Source organism: Elephantulus edwardii, unplaced genomic scaffold, assembly GCF_000299155.1.
Source record: "Elephantulus edwardii isolate Elephantulus edwardi_28Jun2011 unplaced genomic scaffold, EleEdw1.0 scaffold00050, whole genome shotgun sequence".
NCBI lineage: Eukaryota > Metazoa > Chordata > Mammalia > Macroscelidea > Macroscelididae > Elephantulus > Elephantulus edwardii.
In genome coordinates, this window is record NW_006399800.1 from 13,300,684 (window position 1) to 13,321,806 (window position 21,123).

Below are 21,123 nucleotides of genomic sequence, written 5' to 3' on the forward strand. Positions count from 1 at the left end.
AGTGGTTGTATCATTCTATAATCCCATCAACAGTGTATGAGAGTTCCAATCTTTCCACACCCTCTCCAACATTTATTGCTTGCTATCCTGTTAAAATTTTGCCACTGCTACTGGGGTGAGATGGTATCTCATTATACCTTTGGTTTGCATCTCCTATCTTTATTGCCAATGAGTTTGAGCATTTCTCCATGTGTCTGTTGGTCATTCAAACATCTTCCTCTGTGAAAGGTCTTTCTAGATCTTTTGCCCTTTTTGTAATTGGGTTATCAAACTTTTTCTTGTGGAGGCCCTGTAATACTCTACGAATTTTCATTCCGAGCCACTTGTCAAGATGTCACTGCCAAATGGTTTTCATCCTAGTCAGTTGGGTTTCTTTTCACCCTGTTGGAAAAGGTTTTTGATGCACATGGAGATTTAGTCTTTGAAAGTCCCATTCATTGATGTTATCCTTTCCTGGTTGTGCATTTCTTACTATATCTGCCAAACTCTTTATACCATCGGCTAGGTCTTCTATGTTTCGTCCCATTTTGTCTTTTATGATCTTTATGGTTTTGGGCTTCAGCATGCATTAACTGTGGTTAATTTTTCAAAATGGCTCCCCTAGTCATGGACTTTGACTTTCATCACATGAGTGGGAAAACAGGGTGTGTAAGACCCTCGACCAGGTGGACTGACAGTGTGACTGCCATAATGGGCTCTTGTGTGTCATGAAGTGTGAGGATGGCACAGACTAGAATAGGGTTCAGAGCTTTTGTTCATAGGGTTGCTATGAGTTGTACTTGACTTGATGGTACCTAACAACCACTACAACAACAACGAAATAATCATTATGAAATTGGTCAGTTTTTCCCACACCACCAAATTAAAGTGAGCAGTAAAGGTGGGAATCTCACTACCATCAAGGAAGAGGAAGCAAAGAGTGTAACACACATCTTTGATTCCTACACCAGGTAGACCACGACCTGCATGAGAGCAGCACAGGCCTCCGTAAAGAATCAGAACATGAGACAGAGCCGACTTGGGACTGCTACCTCATAGGATCAGAGTCAGGGGCCTTCACCCAAGTGTGCTGAAGGACTGCAGGAAGTAAGTAACATAACTAGCAGGAGGAAGGGCTGGAGGATGAGCTGTGGGTTGGTTTGGACTTGGTGGCATTTAACAAGGGAACTTTCTAACAGTGACCTAAGCTGTGAGTCTGGACAGTCAGAAGGGCCTGCAAGCACTCTAGAAAAGCTACCTAGACCAACTGAGCTGTAATCCGTCAATGTTCCTAATAAACATCATAACCATGAGTATGGTTTTATGTGACCAATGCAATGGTTTCTGGAGCTAGTACAACGTACGATCAGTCTTAGAACTAGTACAAGTAGGTGCAGGAACACGGGAAATAATTTCTGACCTTCTAAGAATTTTTTGTGTACTGTGGATCTTGGTGATGGGGACAGTTTCCCTTGTGGAGTCAAGAGAAGTCAGCTAAACCGTTTCCATGCTGCTTACAGTCATCATAACCAATAAAACACAAATAAACATCTTTCTGGCACTCTCTGCTTTCAGCCAAGATTCATTCTACTTTTCATAAACTAGTAGATATGAAATTAATAAAAGTATGTAAGACTACTTCTTGTTGTGTATCATAGAGTTGGAACCAACCCATAGTTGGTTGACTCTCCAAAGGGTTTTCAGGGGCAATTAACTGCACAGAAGGAGACTGCCCATCCTTCCTCCATGGAGCAGCTAGTGGCCTAAAACTGCGTGCCTTTGGGATTGCAGCACAGCTTCTTGCCACTAAGCCACCAGAGCTCCCTAGACAGATAAGAAATTATAAAATATCTAACACTTACTGATTAATTAGTAATTATTTATCACATGTTAAGTCTTAAGTGTTTTTACATGTATCAACTCATTAGTTCTTATAGATATTATCATCACCCATAATTCTTTGATGAGAAAAGTATATAATTTAATAAATTTAGATTTAGAATAAAAATATTATCATAAAACTAAAAGGAAAACACATTAGGGAGAGGCTGTGATATCTTACAAAATGTTGGTATAAAGAAGCTGTTAAGGCTCTGCTTTCAGCAGGAACAGTATGGCCAAGTGGGTAAGAGGGAGGGAGCCACTACCCAGCCTCTTTTGTAGGGGTTGTGGGCAGGCTGCTGAGACTCCTTATGTCAGTATGTTTCTCCTCACCCCCTAACACAGAATCTGACTCAAGAAATTTCAGGGCCTACGCAATAAGAGTTAGAAATGACCTAGTTAGCTCGTGCTAGCTCGTGCTGGTAGGGTAGGTCCCAACCGCCAGACTGCCCTCTTGTGAGGGTGGACAGGTGGCAGAGGAGCTGTGGCCACGGGCTTTTCCAGTGTGGTGTTTGGTAGCTTGAGTTCATATGCCTCTCACCACTGTCAGGAATCAATGGGCAGAAACTGACCTTCTCTTTAGATCTAAAAGAGGTGTAGACAGGAGACAGCCAGGATCAGAACATTTTGGAGGATCTAGCCCTCGTCTCCGGTTGTGGCATGGATGGATATAGCCTGTCTCCACTCCTACCACTCGCTCTAGTCAGTGGTCGGTGACTCAGAAGCCCTTTGTCCAGAACACACCTCAGCAAACCTACTCTGAGACGGTTAAACCTATCCTGTACTCTAAGACCAAGAGTCTCCCCAATTCTCCCTACCATGTACTCCTTCAGAGGAGCCACGTGGATTAAGAACTGTCTCCTTGGCTTTTAGGAGGCAATGATAGTCAATTTTGTGTCTGTTAAATTGAGGATAATTAGAAACATGGTTTTTTGTGTTTTTTAAATTTTTTAAAAATTTTATTATTTTGTGTGCGTATACCATCAAATTGGATCTGACTGGTACAGGAGGAAACCATCCCTCCTTCTCCAGCAGAGCACCTGGTGGACTTGAACCACATACCTCTGGGAATGCACTGCAGCTTCTTGCGACTAGGCCACCAGAGCTCCCCAAAACACAGCTTTTTTTTAAAAAAAAAAATAATAATAATAAGGTATCTCTTTAAAATAGTAAAATGTTCAAAAAAGAAAAAAAGTCAAAGGATATAAACAAGTAACAGAAACTCCGCAAATCTAATGTGGTGTTGTTAGATACCATCTAGTCAACTATGCCTCATAGCAACCCTGTGAATTAGAGATTGGAACCTTGGCCTATCCTGTGCTATCCTCACAGTTTCTGATATGCTTGAGCCCACTGTTACAGTCACTCTGTCAATTCATCTTGTTGATAGTCTCGTTCTCTGACCCTCTACCTTTCTTAGCATGATGTCTTTTTCCAAGGACTGGCTATTACTGACAACATACTAAATTATGTGAGATGAAGCAAAATCAATAGTATTAAGGGAAATGCAATCTAAAATGGTAAAATGTTTTACTGTAAGACTGTAATATGTTTTAGGTATGGTATGATCAAAGACATGCTGGAGAAGACAATCATGTATGATTGTTGTAGTTATGTTATGCACTGTCAAGTCGGAACCAATCCATAGTTGAGCTGCCAACAGGTTTTAAGAAGCAGCAAACCATACAGGAGTTTATCCATCCCTCTCTTGCTGAAAAGCTGGAGGATTCAAGCCTTGTACTTTTGGGATGGCAGGATAGCTCCTAAAAAACAGGTCACTGGAACGTGTGTCCTAGTGCTAAGAAGCTGAGCTGCCATCCCAAAGGCATGTGGTTCAAATTCACAAGCGGCTCTACTGAACTGAAACTGGAGCCTGGACTAAATGAGGAATTGTGTCTTGGGACTGCTGGACTAAAACATGGATTTGCATTAGGTGCTATTCTTTGCCTCTCCCAGTCGCCAACTTATTTTCTTAATAAACTCCATTATCAGTACCACAACTGTGAGTAAAGTTTGGAGTTGACAAAAAAATGAGCCTCTTGCTGTTGGTGTGGCTCAAGAGGTGCCATTTAGCTGGACTATGGGCTCTTTATCTGTTTTCTGCTTGAGTGTGGTGAGGGGCTGTTCTATTCACACTCCCTCTGGCCCTTTGAGAAAGATGGTCAAGGCCTTGTGCCCCATGCCCCATTATCAGCTTATTTTTTCACTGTATCAAAGCTTTCTCCTCCTGTGAATAGGCCCTCCTGTCCCTATTTCCATTTTTTTAAGACAGAGAAAAGCTACTGACTTTTAAAAATCTTGTTTTTTGGTAATTATCCTTTGAAGGAAATCGCAAAATATAAGGCCTCAGGAATAGATGGTATACCAATTGACATATTTCAGCTAATAGATGCTGCCCTGGACGTGCTCACCAAATTGTGCCAAGAAATCTGGAAAACAACCACTTGGCCAACTGACTGGAAGAGATCTATATTTGTTCCCATCCCAAAGAAAGGTGACCCAACAGAATGTGGAAACTACAGAACAATATCGCTGATTTCACACACAAGCAAGATTCTGCTGAAGATTATCCAAAAATGACTGGAACAGCACATCAGCAGAGAACTGCCAGAAGTCCAGGCTAGGTTTAGAAGGGGTCGTGGTACTATAGATATTGTAACTAATGTTAGATGGATCTTGGTGGAAAGCAGGGAGTACCAGAGGAATGTCTATCTGTGCTTCATTGATTATGCAAAGGCGTTTGACTGTGTGGACCATAACAAACTGTGGCTGACTCTGAAAAGAATGGGAATCCCAGAACACTTGATCATGCTAATGTGAAACTTATACTTGAAGAAAGAAGCAGTTGTCAGAACAGAGCAAGGAAATACTGCATGGTTCAAAATTGGGAAGGGCATATGCCAGTGATGTGTCCTGTTTTCATACCTTTTCAACTTGTATACAGAACAGATCATTCGGGAGACTGGGCTCTAGAAGGAGAAATGCGTCATCAGGATTGGTGGAAGATCTATCAACAATCTGCGTTATGCAGATAACATAACCCTGCTTGCTGAAACTAAGGAGGACCTGAAGTGCTTGCTGCAGAGGCTCAGGGACTGCAGCCTTCAATATGGATTGAGGCTCAATGTCAAGAAGACAAAGATTCTCACCACTGGACCAATTGGCAGCATCAGGATAGATGGTGAAGAGATTGAGATTGGTCACAGCTTTAGTCTGCTTGGTTCCACAATCAACGCTCTTGGCACCAGCAGCCAGGAAATTAAAAGACGTATTGCGATGGGAAAGTCTGCAGGGACCTCTCTAAAGTACTCAAGAGCAATGGTGTGTCTCTAGAGACTAAGATGCGTCTGGTACAGGCCATGGTCTTTGCAATCACTTGTTATGCGTCAGAGAGCTGGACAATGACCAGGGAGGATAGAAGGAGAATTGCTGCTTTTGAGCTTTGGTGTTGGAGAAGAGTTCTGAAGGTACCATGGACTGCTAAGAAAACAAACAGATTCATCCTGGAGAGGGTTAAACAGGGCTGCTCCTTGGAGGAAAGGATTCTGAGACTTCGTCTGACATACTTTCATCATGTTCTAAGGAGGGACTGGGTCCTTGGAGAAAGACATCACGCTTGGGAGGGTGGAGGGCAGGCGCAGGAGGGGAAGGCCCCCTGGGAGGTGGATTGATTTGGTGACTAGGGCAATCGGGATGAGTGTGTCGGAGACAATGAGACTGGTACAGGACAGAGCAGAGTTTAGAGTTGTTGTACATAGGGTCGCTATGAGTCACAAGCGACTCGAGGGCACATAACAAGAATAACAACATCCTTGGCCAAGAAGAATAGGAATCTTAGAACACTTAATTGTTCACATGTTGTCCAAACAGAACAAAGGAACACTACATGGCTTGGAGAAATGTGCTGTCCAAGACCTCTCCAAAAAGCCAAAGAGCAAAGATATCACTTTAAAGATGTAATCATATCTGATCCAAACCTTGGTATTTTCAACTGCTTCCTGCATCTGAAAGTCAGACAATGAATAAGGAACAATTGTTCACGCCTTTGAATTCTGGTGTTGGTGAAGAGTGCTGAATATATTGTGGGCTGCCAAAAGAACAAACAAGTCTATTCCAAAGGAAGTGCAACTAGAGTGATCCTTAGAAGCTGGGATGGTGAAGCTTTGTCTCACTGTGGGAATATTTTCAGGAATAATTAGTTCTTGGAAAGACACTGCAGGGAAAGGTTGAAGATCAAGGAAAGACAGAAAGACACTCAATGAGATGGAATCACAAAGTGACTATAATAGTGGGTGTGAGCATATTAGAGTTCATAAAATGGTGCAGGACAGGATAGGATTTTGGTCGGCAGAACTGCTATTAGCTGTAGTCAACTTGATAGCACCTAATAACAACTGTAGTTAAAAAAAGGCTCGAGTCAATTACTTTAGGATATAACTTTTCATTAATATAGTAATACAAATTTGTATGAGAATTTTCATGTTTATCATAGCAATGTGTTCTTTTTATGTTTTAAAGAACAAAATTCTATGATATGAAAAATTCTTTCCAGATTTAAAAGAAGATCAAAGACAACAGCCTTAAACATGGGTTACATCTCAAGATCAAGAAAACAAAAATCTTCCCTATTGGACCAATAGACAACATTATGAGAGACTGAAGTCGTCAACAACTTCATTTTACTTGGATCCATCATCAACATCCATGGTAGCAGCAGCACACAAAAACTCAAAAGATCCACTGTCCTGGGATATCTATTACTAAGCAACTCTCAAAAATGTTAAAGAGTAAAGATGTCAATGTAAAGACTAGGATGCACCTGATAAAAGCCGTGGTCTATGGTCTATTCAACTACTTCCTATGCATCTGAGTGGACAATGAATACAGATCATTTCAGAAAGCATTAATGATCAATAACCAACAGTGCTGAAGGAAGGACTCTTAAGTTGTACCAAAGGCATTTGGGGGGGGGGAATAAGGCCTTAGCAATTTAGGAAACACAAACTAAGGTATTTCAGAAAACAGATGCAGCTCTGGAGGTACTCATCAGTTTATGCCAGGAAAATTGGAAGACTGACAAGCTGAATGGAAGAGATCCATATCTGTTTTCACTTGGGAGGAAAATAAAGTGTGCAGAAATTATTGAATTAATTATTATTACTATCACAAGAAATTTCCATTCTAAAAAAAGGTGAGTTGACAGACTGTGGAAATTAGAAAACAGTATCACTAATATCACACAAAAGCAAACTCGTGACTGGAAGAGATCCATATTTATTCCCATTACAAAAAAGGTGACTTGACAGTGTGGAAATTATTGAAAATTATCGCTAATATTATATGCTAGCAAAATCCTGCTGAAGATTATCCAGAAATGAGTGGAACAGTAGATTGACCAAGAACTACCAGAAATACAAACTGGGTTTAGACGAGGTCATTGTACCAGAAACATTATTTCAATGTCAGATGGATCTTGGCAAAAAGCAAAGAGTACCAGAAGAATGTCTATCCATATTTCATTGACTATGTAAAGTCATTTGGCTGTGTGGATCACAACAAATTGTGGCTAACCTTGATGAAAATGGGAATCCCAGAACACTTGATTGTACTTACGTGAAACCTATACTTGGACCAGAAGTCCTCAGAACAGAGCAGGGAAACACTGTATGGTTCAAAATCAGGAAAGGAGTACATCAGGGATTCATCCTGTCTCCATACCTTTTTAATCTATATGCACAAGAGGGCTCTGTGACCTAGTGGTAAGAAGTTGTGCTGTAATGTCAATCTATACACAGAACAGATCATTAAAGTATGCACAAGAGATCATTTGGGAAGCAGAGCTTTATGAGGAGAACTGTGGCATCAGTACTGGAGATAGACTCATCAACAACCTATATTATGCAGATGAGACAACCTTGCTGAAGCACTTACTGCAGAAGGTCAAGGAATGTAGCCTTCAATATGGAGTGAAGAAAACATCAAGAAGATAAAGATTCTCCATCAGCATCATGATGGATGGAGAGGAGATTACGGTTGTTAATAATTACAGCTTACTCAGCTCTACAATCAACAATCTTAACACCAATAGTCATGAAATCAAGAGAAGAATTGCACTGAGAAAAACCTGTTGTCAGGGACCTCTCCAGAGTGCTGAAAAGCAATGATGTCAATCTAGAGACAAAGGTGTGACTGATCCAGGCCACTGTCTTCTCAATTACTTGTTATGCTTCAGAGATACGGAAAATGATTAAGGATGACAGAAGAATCGATGCCTTTCAGTTGTAGTGCTGGAGTAGAGTCTTGAACATACGATGTACTGCCAAGAAAACAAATGGGTCTGTCTTGGAGAGGATGAAACCAAGTTTCTCCTTGGAGGCTAGGATTCTGAAGCTCCGTCTCACATAATCTGTGCATGTGGCCAGGAGACGCAGCACACACAAGAGAGGAAAACCCGAGGTGAGATAGATTGATATGGTGTTTGGGGAAATGGGAGTTGGAGTGTTGGAATTAGTGAAACTGGCTTAGGAAATGGCAATGTTCAGAGCTGTTGTACACAGGGTGTTATGGGTCACAAGCGACTTGCTGGCACACAACAACAGGAACAGTACATCGATAGAGAACTGCCAGAAATAAAAGCTAGTTTTAGGAGAGGCCATGGCACTAGAGATATTATTGCCAATGTCCAGATGGATCTTGGCTGAAAGTAAAGAGTACCAGAGAATGTCCATCTGTGTTTCCCTGACTATGCAAAGGCATTGAACTGTGTGGATTACAACCAATTGTGGATAACACTGAGAAGAATGGAAATCCCAGAACACTTGATTGTGCTCATGTGAAACTTACACCAGAAAGCAGTCCTCAGAACAGAGCAAGGAAACACTACATGGTTCAAAACTGGGAAAGGAGTACATCAGAGATATGTCCTGTCTCCATTCCTCTTCAATCTGTATGCAGAACAGATAAAGGCTGGGTTTTATGAAAAGGAATGTGGCTCAAAATCAAGGAGTGTGTCAAGTATGCATCCAGTCTCCATACTTTTTCAATCTATATTTGGAACACATCATCTAAGAGGCTGGACATTTATGTAGAGGAATGTGGTATCAGGATTGGAGGAAGACTCAGCAACAATCTGCGATATTCAGAAGACACACCCTCGATTACGAAAACTGAAGGACCTAAAGCATTTGCTGCATAAGGTCAAGGCTGTAGTCTTCAACATGGAGTGAAGGTCAAATGAAGAAGACAAAGATTTTCACCACTGGACTAACTGACAGCACCACGATAGCGAAGAGATTGAGGTTGTTAACAATTTCAGCTTGTTTCCCTCCACAATCAACACTCTTGGCACCAGTAGTCAGAAAATCAAAAGATGAACTGCACTGGGAAAGTCTGCTGTCAGGAACCTCTTCAAAGTGCTTAAAAGCACTGATGTCTCTCTAGGGACTAAGGTGCACCTGATCCTTGTCACAGTTTCCTCAATTACTTGTTTGCATAAAAGAACTGGACAATACCTAAAGTTGACAGAAGAAGAATCTATGCCTTTGAGTTGTGGAGCTAGAGAAAATGTTGAGCATATCAGGAGCTGCTAAGAAACAAACCGGTCTGGAATGGGAAGGATGAATCCAAGTTTCTCCTTGGAGGTAAGGATTTTGAAGCTCCATCTTACATACTTTGGGCATGTGGGTAGGATGGACCAGTCATTGGGAAAGGACATCATGTTTGAAAGGGTGGAGGGACAGTGCTGGAGAGGAAGACCCAGGATGAGAGGATTGACACAGTAACTGGGGTAGTGAGGGTAGGTGTGCTGGAGTCAGTGAGACTGGCTCAGGACAGGGGAGGGTTTAGAGCTTTTGTACATAGGGTCGCTAAGAGTCTCAGGTGACTTGACAGCACATAACAACATCATCATCACATGGAAGTAAAAGCTTGTAGAAGATTATTAAAAATAAAGTGGCTAGAACGTTAAGTACACTGACAAAGAACTGCCAGATACTGAAGCTGCATTTATAAGAGGCTATGGATGTCAGATGGCTGAAAGCAGACTGTCAGAAAGATGTTTACTTGTGCCTCACTGATTATGTAGATGGATTTAACTGCAAGGATCACAACAAATTACAGCTAACAGTGAGAAGAACGTAAATCCTAGAATATTTAATTGTGCTTATAAAAAAAAAAATCAACAAACAGATTAAGAATCAGTTGTCCAAACAAAATAAAGGAACACTGCATGGTAAAATAAGAATACTTCTGTGAGATGGTTATATCCATTTTCCATACCTATTCTAATCTGTATGCTAAGCAAATCATTCGACATGCTGATATGAAGAAGAATGTGACATCAGCATTGGAGGAAGGCTCTCATTATGCAGATGATACAACCTTGCTTGCTGAAATCAAGGACAAGTTGAAACACTTGTGGCAAAAGATAAAAAGCTACATACAGTTTTCAATACAGATTGCATTTCAACATTGTGAAAACAAATCTTCAGCACTGGACCAACATCATGATAGATGTAACTGAAGTCAATAATTTGATCTTGGATTCACACGCAACACTTTTAATACCAGAATTCAAGAGATTAGATGTGGTGCCTTTGGGAAATCTGCTATTAAGGACCTCTCCAAGGTGCTAAAAAGCAGCAAAGGTATCTGTTTAAAGACTAAGGTGCTCCTGATCCAATCTACTGTCTTTTCAATTATTTTTTTTTAAAATTATACTAGTTTATTCACAAAATTCAAATACATTGTTCTCCAGAAAAGATTCTTCCAATTTCCCTCACCCATCAAATTATGCAACATTAATGAATAACGATGCCTTTGAGTTGTGCCACTGGAGAAGAGCACACTGCCCGAAAGAACAAACAACCATGCCATGGAGAAAGTGCAGCCAGGGTGTTCCTTAGAACCCTGGATGACCAAACTGTGCTTCATATACTTTGGGTTCAGGCAGGGTCTGTTTTTGGAAAACGCCATCAGTATGGAAAAAAGTGAGCGTCAGCAAAATAGAGGCAGACAAGATGGACGGACACAGTGACAATAATGAGCTTCACCATGATGGAGATTAAGATGATGGTTCAGAATACAGCAAGGTTTATAATCTCTTGTTTATATAATTATTCTGAGTTATAGCCGATTACACAGCAGCTAAAACAAACAGTAGTCCACTCTGACTGGTTTATGAGCTCGTGGAGATCATTATGTACCTCACATATATTATATCCAAAATGTTGAGAATTATTGTTCACTTAAACAAACAATACAATCCATATCATATTACATTTTAGGAAAGTACCATATGAGGTAAAGGCTATACTTTAGGAACACTTAATATTCTGTGACTTTAAAATTTAAAATAAAACGAAACAACAGCTTCCAGATGTGTTGCAAGGAAACAGAAATCTATCCATTGCTGGTGGAAATGTAACGGAAGAGCTACTGTTGAGAACACTTTGATGGTTCCTCAAAAAGTTGAACTGAATTCAGTGCTTTACAAGTAATAAAGCTAGTTAGTATTCTTTCTTCTTATTATGAGAATAAAAACTGAGGGAGGAGTTGCCCAACCAAGTCACCCCAGCTCTCCTAACATTCTCTTTCCAGCTCCAGTTTCCTTGAACTGGAGTTTGTTTTGTGAACAGACTGAAATATTCTGAATGGTATTATATATTTTTAGATTACAAGGAATGAAATCAAGTAGAACTAAACCTACTTATCAAATGCAAATATGTTGTTGTGATTTGCCATCGAATCACCTGAAACTCATAGCGACCCTATTTACAACAGCCCTAAACCCTTCTCTATCCTGTGCCAATCTTATTTTCTCTGACACATTTACCCCCATTACGCCAGTAACTGAATCAATCCATCTCATCGAGGGTCTTCCTTTCCTGCACTTTCACTCCACCCTCCCAAGCATGATGTCCCTCTCTAAGGACCGGTCTTTCCTCACAACATGTCCAAAGTATGTTAGACGGAGCCTCAGAATCCTTGCCTCCAAGGAGCAGCGTAGCTTCAACCTCTCCAGGATGAGCTTGTTTGTTCTCCTAGCAGTCCACGGTATATTAATACTCTTCTCCAGCACCACAGCTCAAAGACATCAATTTTCCTTGAATCATCCCTAGTCATTGTACAATTTTCCGATGCATAGCAAGTAACTGCAAAGACTATCGCCTGTATAAGGCACATTTTAATCTCCAGACTGACACTGTTGTTCTTTAGTACTTTGGAGAGGTCTCCGACAGCAGACTTTCCCATTGCAATTCGTCTTTTAATCTCCTGGTTGCTGGTACAAACTGTGTAGACTGTAGAGCTAGCTGTTAACAATCTGAATCTCTTCACCATCTGTCATGATGCTGCCAAGTGTCCCAGTAGTAAGAATTTTTGTTTTCTTAATGTTGAGCTTAAATCCATGTTGAAGGCTGCAGTCCTTGACCTACTGCAGCAAGCGCTTCAGGTCCTCCTTAGTTTCAGCAAGCAGGGTTGTGTCATCTGCAGAACTCAGATTGTTGGTGAGTCTACCTCCAATCCTGATGCCACATTTCTCCTCATAGAGATCAGCCTCCCAGATAATATGTTCTGTATATAGATTGAAAAGGTATGGAGATAGGACATATCCTTGGTGTACACCCTGTCCCAATTTTGATCCATGCAATGTTTCCTTGCTCTATTCTGCCTGCCTCCTGGTCCAAGTATAGATTTCTCACAAGCACAGTCAAGTGTTCTGGGATTCCCATTTTTCTCAGAATCAGCAACAGTTTATTGTTATCTACACAGTCAAATGCCTTTGCATAGTCAGTCAAACAGAGAGCTACTCCTCTGGTACTTTCTGCTTTCACCCAAGATCCATCTAACATTAGCTATAATATCCCTAGTACCACGGACTCTTCTAAACCCAGCCTGAACTTCTGGCAGTTCTCTGTTGATGGGCTGTCACAAGCATCTAATTCCAGGATAAACTGTGTGAGAGGCAGAATTATGTGAGTACTGGATATGCTACTTTTTTACAGTCGTTAAGTAAGAGCCAGAGTAAATTATTTTTCACCTTAAAATGGTGCTTAAATGAAGACAGAGTTGTATTAAAACCAAATAGAATCAATGTTAACAGAGTTGTCATTTGTTTCTCATAGCTCTTCTTTAACTGGTGCTGTTTTAAAACAAGGAAGTTACCTGTGCTCGTTTTTCCATATCCTGGCAAGTACCTAGTTGTTCTTCCATTGCAACTCTGATTTGCCTTGCTTCATATTCCAATTGCCTTCTGGTCATATCTGTTTGCAATGAAAACTAAAACCATAAATAAAAAAAAGATTTAGTCTCTCATCATTAAAAAGAAAACATATATACATATCAATCACATAATGTATAATCATATATTCCTCAATAATCTGAAACAAGAAGTTCAATGTGGAGAAGGCTGGGGGAGGGAAGAAAGAAAATTTTGCAATAATGGGAAAAAGTATTTTAAAAAATGAACTTACAAAACAACTAAGAGATACCATCTTGCCCCAGTAAGAATAGCAAAATTCAACAGAACAGCAAACAACAAATGCTGGCGAGGTTGTGGAGAAACTGGAACCCTTATTCACTGTTGGTGGCAGTGTAAAATGGTGCAACCACTATGGAAGTGCTGTATGACATTTTCTCAAAAAGTTCCAAATAAAAATGCCATTTGACCTAGCAATTCCACTACTTAGAATATACCCTAAAGAAATCATAACTGACATCCGAGAAGATATATGCATACCCATGTTTATTGTAGCTTTGTTCACAATAGCAAAGAGTTGGAAACAATACAAGTGTCCATCAACACAAACGAATGGACAGAGAAGCTATGGTATATTCACACAACAGGATACTACACTGCATTGGAAAACAAGGAACTCATGAAATATTATACAAAATAGGTGACTGTGGAGGACATTATAGTGAGTGAACTATCTCAGTCACAAAAGGACAAATACTGCATAGTGCCAGTGTTGTAAAACGGGACTGATACTGGGGTTGGAGGAGCCTAGAAAAAAGGGGATAAATAATGTATACTACATTGAAACAGATGAGGGAGAGAACTGTGAGGGTTGCAGAGTGGATTATATTTGGGGGTAGGGGGTGGGGTTTGGGGAGGTGCGGGGGGGGGGGGATTGTGTACCAATGAGGGAGTTTTTCTTTTGCTTTTCAAGGAGAAGAGCAAATTGGGGGGGGGGGGTTTGTGCGGGGAGAAGGGTACAACAATGAATGAATGAAATCCCAAAATCTCTGTAGATGTTCATTGAAATGAAAAATAAACAACCTAAATAAAAAAAAAAATTTAAAAAAAAAAAAAAGAATATGAATAGGTATTATTTTCATGACAAGATTCTAGGAAAAGAAATGCATAGTAAAGTGGACTGTGGACTTGGGGGAGGATACTGCATAACACTGAAAGAATTTTTTTTTTCTTTTCAGAGAGAAAAGCAAACTGGGGAGAGGGGTAGGCAGGGAGGAAAGTTCGTAACAATGAATAAATGAATGGTGAAAAAAATTAAATGGGAAGAACATGCTGTAAAAAATATGTTGCATTTAAAAAATAAAGAAAAACAACCCTTAACCAAGGGGGGGGAACCAACTCACAAAAGAAACCCCCATATAGTATACCAAAAAGAAAATTATGAAGCACATTTACAAGTCCTGATACATGAGAAAGTTTTTACTACAAGGAGAATTAAAATGTGCTGCTTGTAGCTGCTGCTCTTACCCTGGGTCACTGATGAAACAGAAAAATATTGGTGCACAGTTGCAAAAATCTTTAATGGTAATATCCAATCTAATAATTTAACTGAACAAGTCAGAGAAGCAAAAAATCAGTTCTCTTGTAATTATTCTCCACTGAACTGATACTACTTTTTTCGTTGTTTAAAAAAAATGTATATCCACAAAAGGACAACTACATGATGACATAATTTATGTTCCCCCCCATATATATTTACCATGAAACCACCAGTATATTAATACAAACAACAACAAAAAATTGGGAAACAATGTCATTATCCTAAATTCATACTGTATCACAAATCCAGACTAAAACAGATTAAATCATTTCTAAATAAATTTGATGGGATCAGAAAAAGTGAATATGCAAAAAAAGAAAAAAGTGTATAAGTAATATAACTTAAAACCACTTATTGTCCAGTCAAACCAACTCAAAACTGACCCTTTAGTGGGGTTTTCAGAGGCTGTAAAACCCATGAGAGGAGAATGTCCTTCCTTCTTCTGTGGAGCAGCTGGTGGATTTGAACTGCAAGCCTTAGGGCTGTTAGTGGACCTCATTACCTCTAGACATCCAGAGCTATTATAGACTTATTACTATCCATATGTAATACAGATAGTCAGGAGTAGTGAGGACAAAGCCAACATAGACTTTATGGTAAAAAAATCCACATCTGAAGTAAATTTGAAATACATAAAAAGTAGTAAGTAGTTCTCTATAATGAGTATTTATTCACTGACAGTTATTAGACCTCTAATTAAGATTTCGGGCACTGTGCTAACTGCAAGATGTATAGAAGAGGGAAAAAAGGTAATAAAATTTATGAAATACATACTTCAAGATGGCATACTGGGTGAAAACATCAACAGCTTTCAATAGGCAATTGAGTTACAGCTCTGGCAATAGAGCTACGAGAGGACTGAAGAAGTCCAAGAATTTTTTCATGTTCTATGTATCCACAGAACGCTGTGACACAGATCTGAGTCAGAATAGCATTCCAAATGTCAAAAAAGCCTAAACAACAACTACAACTTAGTTTTTGCTGAGTCAGTCCTGACTCATGGCAATCTAATGTGTTTTAAAATAAAACTGTGCTCTGTAACGTATTCAGTAACTATGATCTTCCAGAAGTGGCTTCTTCCCACCAATCTTCCAGTTAGCAGACAAGCACTTTGCCATCTGTCACTCAGAGACTGCAGGCCTAAGGACTTCAAATGTAGTTGTCAATTTAAGTTAATTTATTACTTACATTTTCAGTTAAAGGAAGACTATCTATTCTTTTAGTGAGATTTTGAAGCTGAGCATAATACCAGTCTTTTTCCTTTTCTTCTTTGTCAAGATCAGCAAGAAGTAATGATCTGTTTTTTTAAAAAAAGGTAAATTTAATACAATGTTAACACAGAGCGTATAATTTTGCCTACCATTATGTTAAAGTTCTCTACTCAGATCAAAGGGCAACTCAAACCCCACTGCTATTGGGTCAATTCTAAATCACAGCAATCAGGTTCCAAGGCTGTATCTTAGTGGCCCATCTTTCTCACAAGGAACATCTGGTGGATTTGAACTACCAACCTTTCAGCTAGCAGTGAAATATGCTATTTTGCCAGAATTCCTTGAAAGTATATACTAATAATGACTAATGAAAAGCATTAATTTTGAATTTTTAAAATTTGACACTTAAAAATCTGCAAGTTAAATTTTAAAATGCCATCTAGGTAAAATGGCAATCATCCTTCTAGCAACAACACATCTGAACCAATGAACAGCTAATATGGCAATAAGTAACATTAATGAATGTTTTATGCTACGGTGAGTATTACGCATTTTTTAAAAAATCTAAATTAATCTTTATGACAATCCCTTAAGTTAATTATTTTTATGCTCACTGGATATCAGAAAATTCAGCTTAAAAAATGTTATAGAACTATATAGATAGGCTTGAATCCTGAAGCAACCACTGCAGCAGCACTGATCTTGGACAATTCAGAGAAATGAGGATTAAAAAGACACAGACTTACTTTATGATTTAAGGGATGTCTAGAAAGAGAATAAAGAAACAGAAAAGAGAAAAATCATCCAAGAAGTAACAGAATTTTTAAAAGCTGAGAAAACAAAATTCCAGAATGAAAAGGCACAGTTTATTACTTAGCATGATGAGTGAAGGAAACATTCACACTACAGCATTCTAAAATCTTTAGGGGAGTGGGGGAAGGAATAATAGTGGCCTACAAAAAAATGTGCAATAGACTACTATCGATTTTCCATGAGTATCACCGAGTTGAAAACGACTCAGAATGATTCAATGAACAACAGATTTGAACCTTGATCTGACCTGCACCATCTTCATAATCACTGCCAAGCTCCAGTGGGCTGTTGCAATCATTTTCAATCCATTTTATTAAAGGTCTTCCTATTTTTGAGCCTTTCTTTCCCAGGTTGATGTCTTTTCTGAAGCACTGCACATCCTGACAGTATATCCATATTATGTGAGGTGAAGTTCGACCATCCTCTTCTCTAGGGAGCACCCTGTTTGCACTTCCTCCAAGATAGAATTGTTTGTTCTTTTGGCAGTCTACGGTATATTCAACATTCCTCTCCAACAACAACTCAAAAGCATTGATTCTTCTGTCTTCTTTATTCACTGTTCAACTTCAACAGGCAAATAAAGCAATTAAATATAATAGTTTGGGTCATGTACACCTAAGAGGTCTTTAAAGTGACATCCTTGCTCTTTAGCACTCTGGGGAGTTCCTTGACAGCAGATTTTCCTCAAAGTGTGACTACTGCTACACAAGTGCTGACTGTGGGTGCGGATCCAATTAAAATTAAATCTTTTACAGCTTTAATCTTTTCTCCAACTGTCATGGTGTTGCTCATTGGTTCAGTGGTGAGGACTTTTGTTTTGATGTTGAGATGTAATCCACATTAAAGGCTGTTTGATCTTCAGTAAAAGCTTTAAATCTTGAACTTTAGTTTGTCTACAATGTCAATTATTAGAGTCAAATACGGACAATTTACCTCCTCCTTCAACAGAGAACCAAGAAGATACTAGATAACTGAGCTACCTAGAAAATGACAAGATATACCAGCATGAAAATTGTAGAGAAAGGCAACAGCTCTAATTGGAACAGAAAATCACTAGGTTCTAATAAAAAGTTCTGAGAAGAAAATGAAGCTAGAGATCTTAGCATTATGGTTCAGGGCATATATTTCTGCTCCCCACAGAAGAAAAGCAATTACAAAAAACAACCAAAACCCCTAAAAAGTTATCCAAGAAAGATATAGTCTGAATAGGGCTATATTCCTTCAAACAGTATAGAGGGCATGATATTCTATCAATAGGTAGGGACAATTAATTATGGCAGCTCCACAGAGATCAAAAATTAAGAGATATAACAAAGACATTATTGGATTTCAACATGTAAAATTAACTTACAAGAAAGATAAATATGAAGATTTAAATATATCCAGGATAATGTTACTAGTCTCAACAAAGTGAAAATAAACACACAGCTGTTCTATCTCCTATAGTTGAACTTCAAGCAATACAGCAATAGAAGTGTACAAAAAACAGACATAAAATTCTATTTAAGCAAAACAAATTTAGAATACACATATGTATGTATATTTGAGTGTCTGTGTATTTGTCCAATAAAAAAACCAAGAGAATTGAAACGAGATGGAAATTGAAGGAATAAAAAAATATCTTCAACATTAAAAGTATGTATTAACAAGCCATATCCAAAATAATTTGTAAATAACTAGTAATAAAAATATATATTTAGACTGATAGATATAACTAGCTATGACAAAACTAATAGGAACTATGAGGAGAGGAACAGGTAATGTGAATTATTGGTACTTTGAATTATGAATTCTGGACATCACATATTCCTAACATGTAGCTATCATTAGGTTCCAAAGACCAGCCACCATTTAAGAATGGAGGACAACTACATTAGCTTACCAAACAGAAGATGACTGTATCATTACATAATCAGCAAACCACATCATTACTTAACGGCTATGTTTCATCATTACATAAAAGCCAAATTAAATCATTATATAACTTACAAACCACTGAGAATCACAGCCCAGCCAAACTGACACATAACCTTAACCATCACGGCCAACATTACTCTCGTTTAGCACCTCAGTGTCTGTTTCTGTTTGCTGTATGCTGTTAATGCACAAAACAGGTAGTCAGCAGAGATTTTACTACTATATACTGGATAGCAAGATAGTGAGAAATGTGTATTTTATTGTACTTTATAAAGATTAAGTACACCTTAACAAACAAACGTTGAAGAAAAAACTGTATTCTTCAGACAGGAGGGAGAGTAAACAGCATTAAAAAACACTGACAAGGGGATGAGGAGACTGGAGCTCTCATACACAGCTAGTGGTCCTGTATAATGGTACAATCACAATGGATAGCAGTCTGGAGCTTCCTTAGAAATTTAGGAAAAGAAACACCCTTTGATTTCAGAATCCTACTGCTAGCTATAGATCCTAAAGAATTAAGAGCTGTGACACAAATGGATGTACACTTATGTATATTGCAGCATTATTTACAACAGCAAGAGTTGGAAACAACTCTAGTGTCCATCAATGGATGAATGGCTAAATAAATGATGGTATTCAATGAAGCATTTTGTATCACCAAAAAACGAAATAAAAGAGTTTGTGACATATTGTACATCGTTAAATCTAAAGTAAATTTTGCTGAGTGACATAAGTCAGTCACAAAGGGACAACTATAACACCACTATTCTAAAAAACTAAGGAAAAGTTTGCACACAGAATAAATCTTGGATAGTTAACAGGGATAGCAGGCAAGTAAAAATTTAAGAAACTAATGCAATAAGAAATATTTAAAAATAAATCACCCTATATTTTTAAAGATACAACCAAGGTACAGAAAGTTATATGCATATCTATCTTTTCAATGAAAAAAGTAAAAATACTGATCTTTTCAATGAAAAAGTAAAAATACTGACAAGATAATATTGATGTTTTAACTATCATAGGTACAACCTTGCTTGTTGAAATGAAGATCTGAAGTGCTTAATGATGGAGATCAAAAACACTCACTCTCCCCCATACATATATAAATATATAATCAAAGACTATATATAGACTGCATGTCAATATAAAGACAAAAAAAATACCTCACAAATGGACCAATAAATATCATGCTACATGGAGAGTGAAGCTGTCAAGGATTTAGTTTTACTTGGATCAACACCCATGGTAAAAGTGGTTAAGACATCAAAAGATGTGTTGCACTGGGAAAATCTGCTGTACAGGATCTCTTTAAAGTGCTTAAGAACAAGGATGTATTTTGAGGGCTGAGGTTTGCCTGACCAAGCAAATTAAGGTACTTTCAATTGGCTCCAAAATAGTGCAACCTGAAGAATGAATAAGGCAGACAGAATAATTTATACCTTTGAATTGTGGTGCTGGACAAAAACATTGAATAAATCATGGACTGCTAGAACAATCAAGTATGTTTTGAAAGATGTAACAACAATGTTCAACAGAAAGAAACATAAGATTTCATGTCACACACAGGATTTAGAAGAAACCAGGAATATAGTTGTTGATGTCAAATGGACCTTGGCAGAAAGCAGAGAATACTAGAAGGGTATTTATTTATGTTTTAGTGACTATGCAAAGGCATTTGACTGTGTGGACCACAACAAATTATGAAGAACACTGATAAGAATGGAAATCCTAGAACACTTAATTGTGATCATGTTAAACCTATACCTAAACCAGTAAGCTGTTGTCTGAACAGAGCAATGCATAGACCGAAATCAAGAAGGGTGTGCGTACTTTCACCAAACTTATGTGATCTGTATGTTAAGAAAATAATTCAAGAAGCTGGACTGTATGAAGAAAATATGGCATCAGTACTGGAGGAAGACTAATCAATAATCTGTGTTACAAAGATGATACAACCTTACCTGCATAAACTGAGACACTGAAATGCTTGCTGTAGAAGATCAAAGACTATCACCTTCATAGACTTCTTGAAGTACTTAATGATGAAGCTCAAAGACTATATATATAACTTCTAGTATGGGTTACAACACAATATGAAGAAAACAACAATCATTACCACTGGACCAATAGGCAACATCATGACTGATGGAGATAAGACAAAAGTTGTCAATGATTTAATTTTATTTGGATCCATAATCAACACCTTTAGTATCAGTAGTCAAGAAATCAAAAGAAATGTTGCATTGGGAGAACCTAGTGTCAATAACCTCTCTCTCCAAGGTGTTAAGGAGCAATGTTGTCAGTTTAAAGACTAAGGTGCACCATACCCACCTAGCTATAATCTTTTCAATTGCTTGCTATGCATTTAAAAGTTGGACAATGAATAAAGATGACAGAAGACTAAATGCCTTTGAGTTGTGGTGTTTGAGAAGAGTACCAAATATTCCATGGATGGCCAAGAGAACAAACTAATATGCCATAGAGAAAGTACAATCAGGGTGTTCTTTTTTTTTTTTTTT

The 21,123-nt window shown here is 38.4% G+C and overlaps 1 protein-coding gene across 1 annotated transcript in view; it reads right to left on the reverse strand.

The window, feature by feature from the left end:
• The window catches only part of APC (adenomatous polyposis coli), a gene marked incomplete at its 3' end in the record, with an annotated part of 125,609 nt that overhangs the window by 57,231 nt on the left and 47,255 nt on the right, over nt 1–21,123 (reverse strand). The window contains exons 5-6 of the mRNA XM_006886699.1: nt 15,846–15,954; nt 13,024–13,137 (exon numbers count right to left, since the gene is read on the reverse strand). Of these exons, the coding sequence (XP_006886761.1) occupies nt 13,024–13,137; nt 15,846–15,954 (223 nt within the window). The remainder of the gene's footprint in view (nt 1–13,023; nt 13,138–15,845; nt 15,955–21,123) is intronic.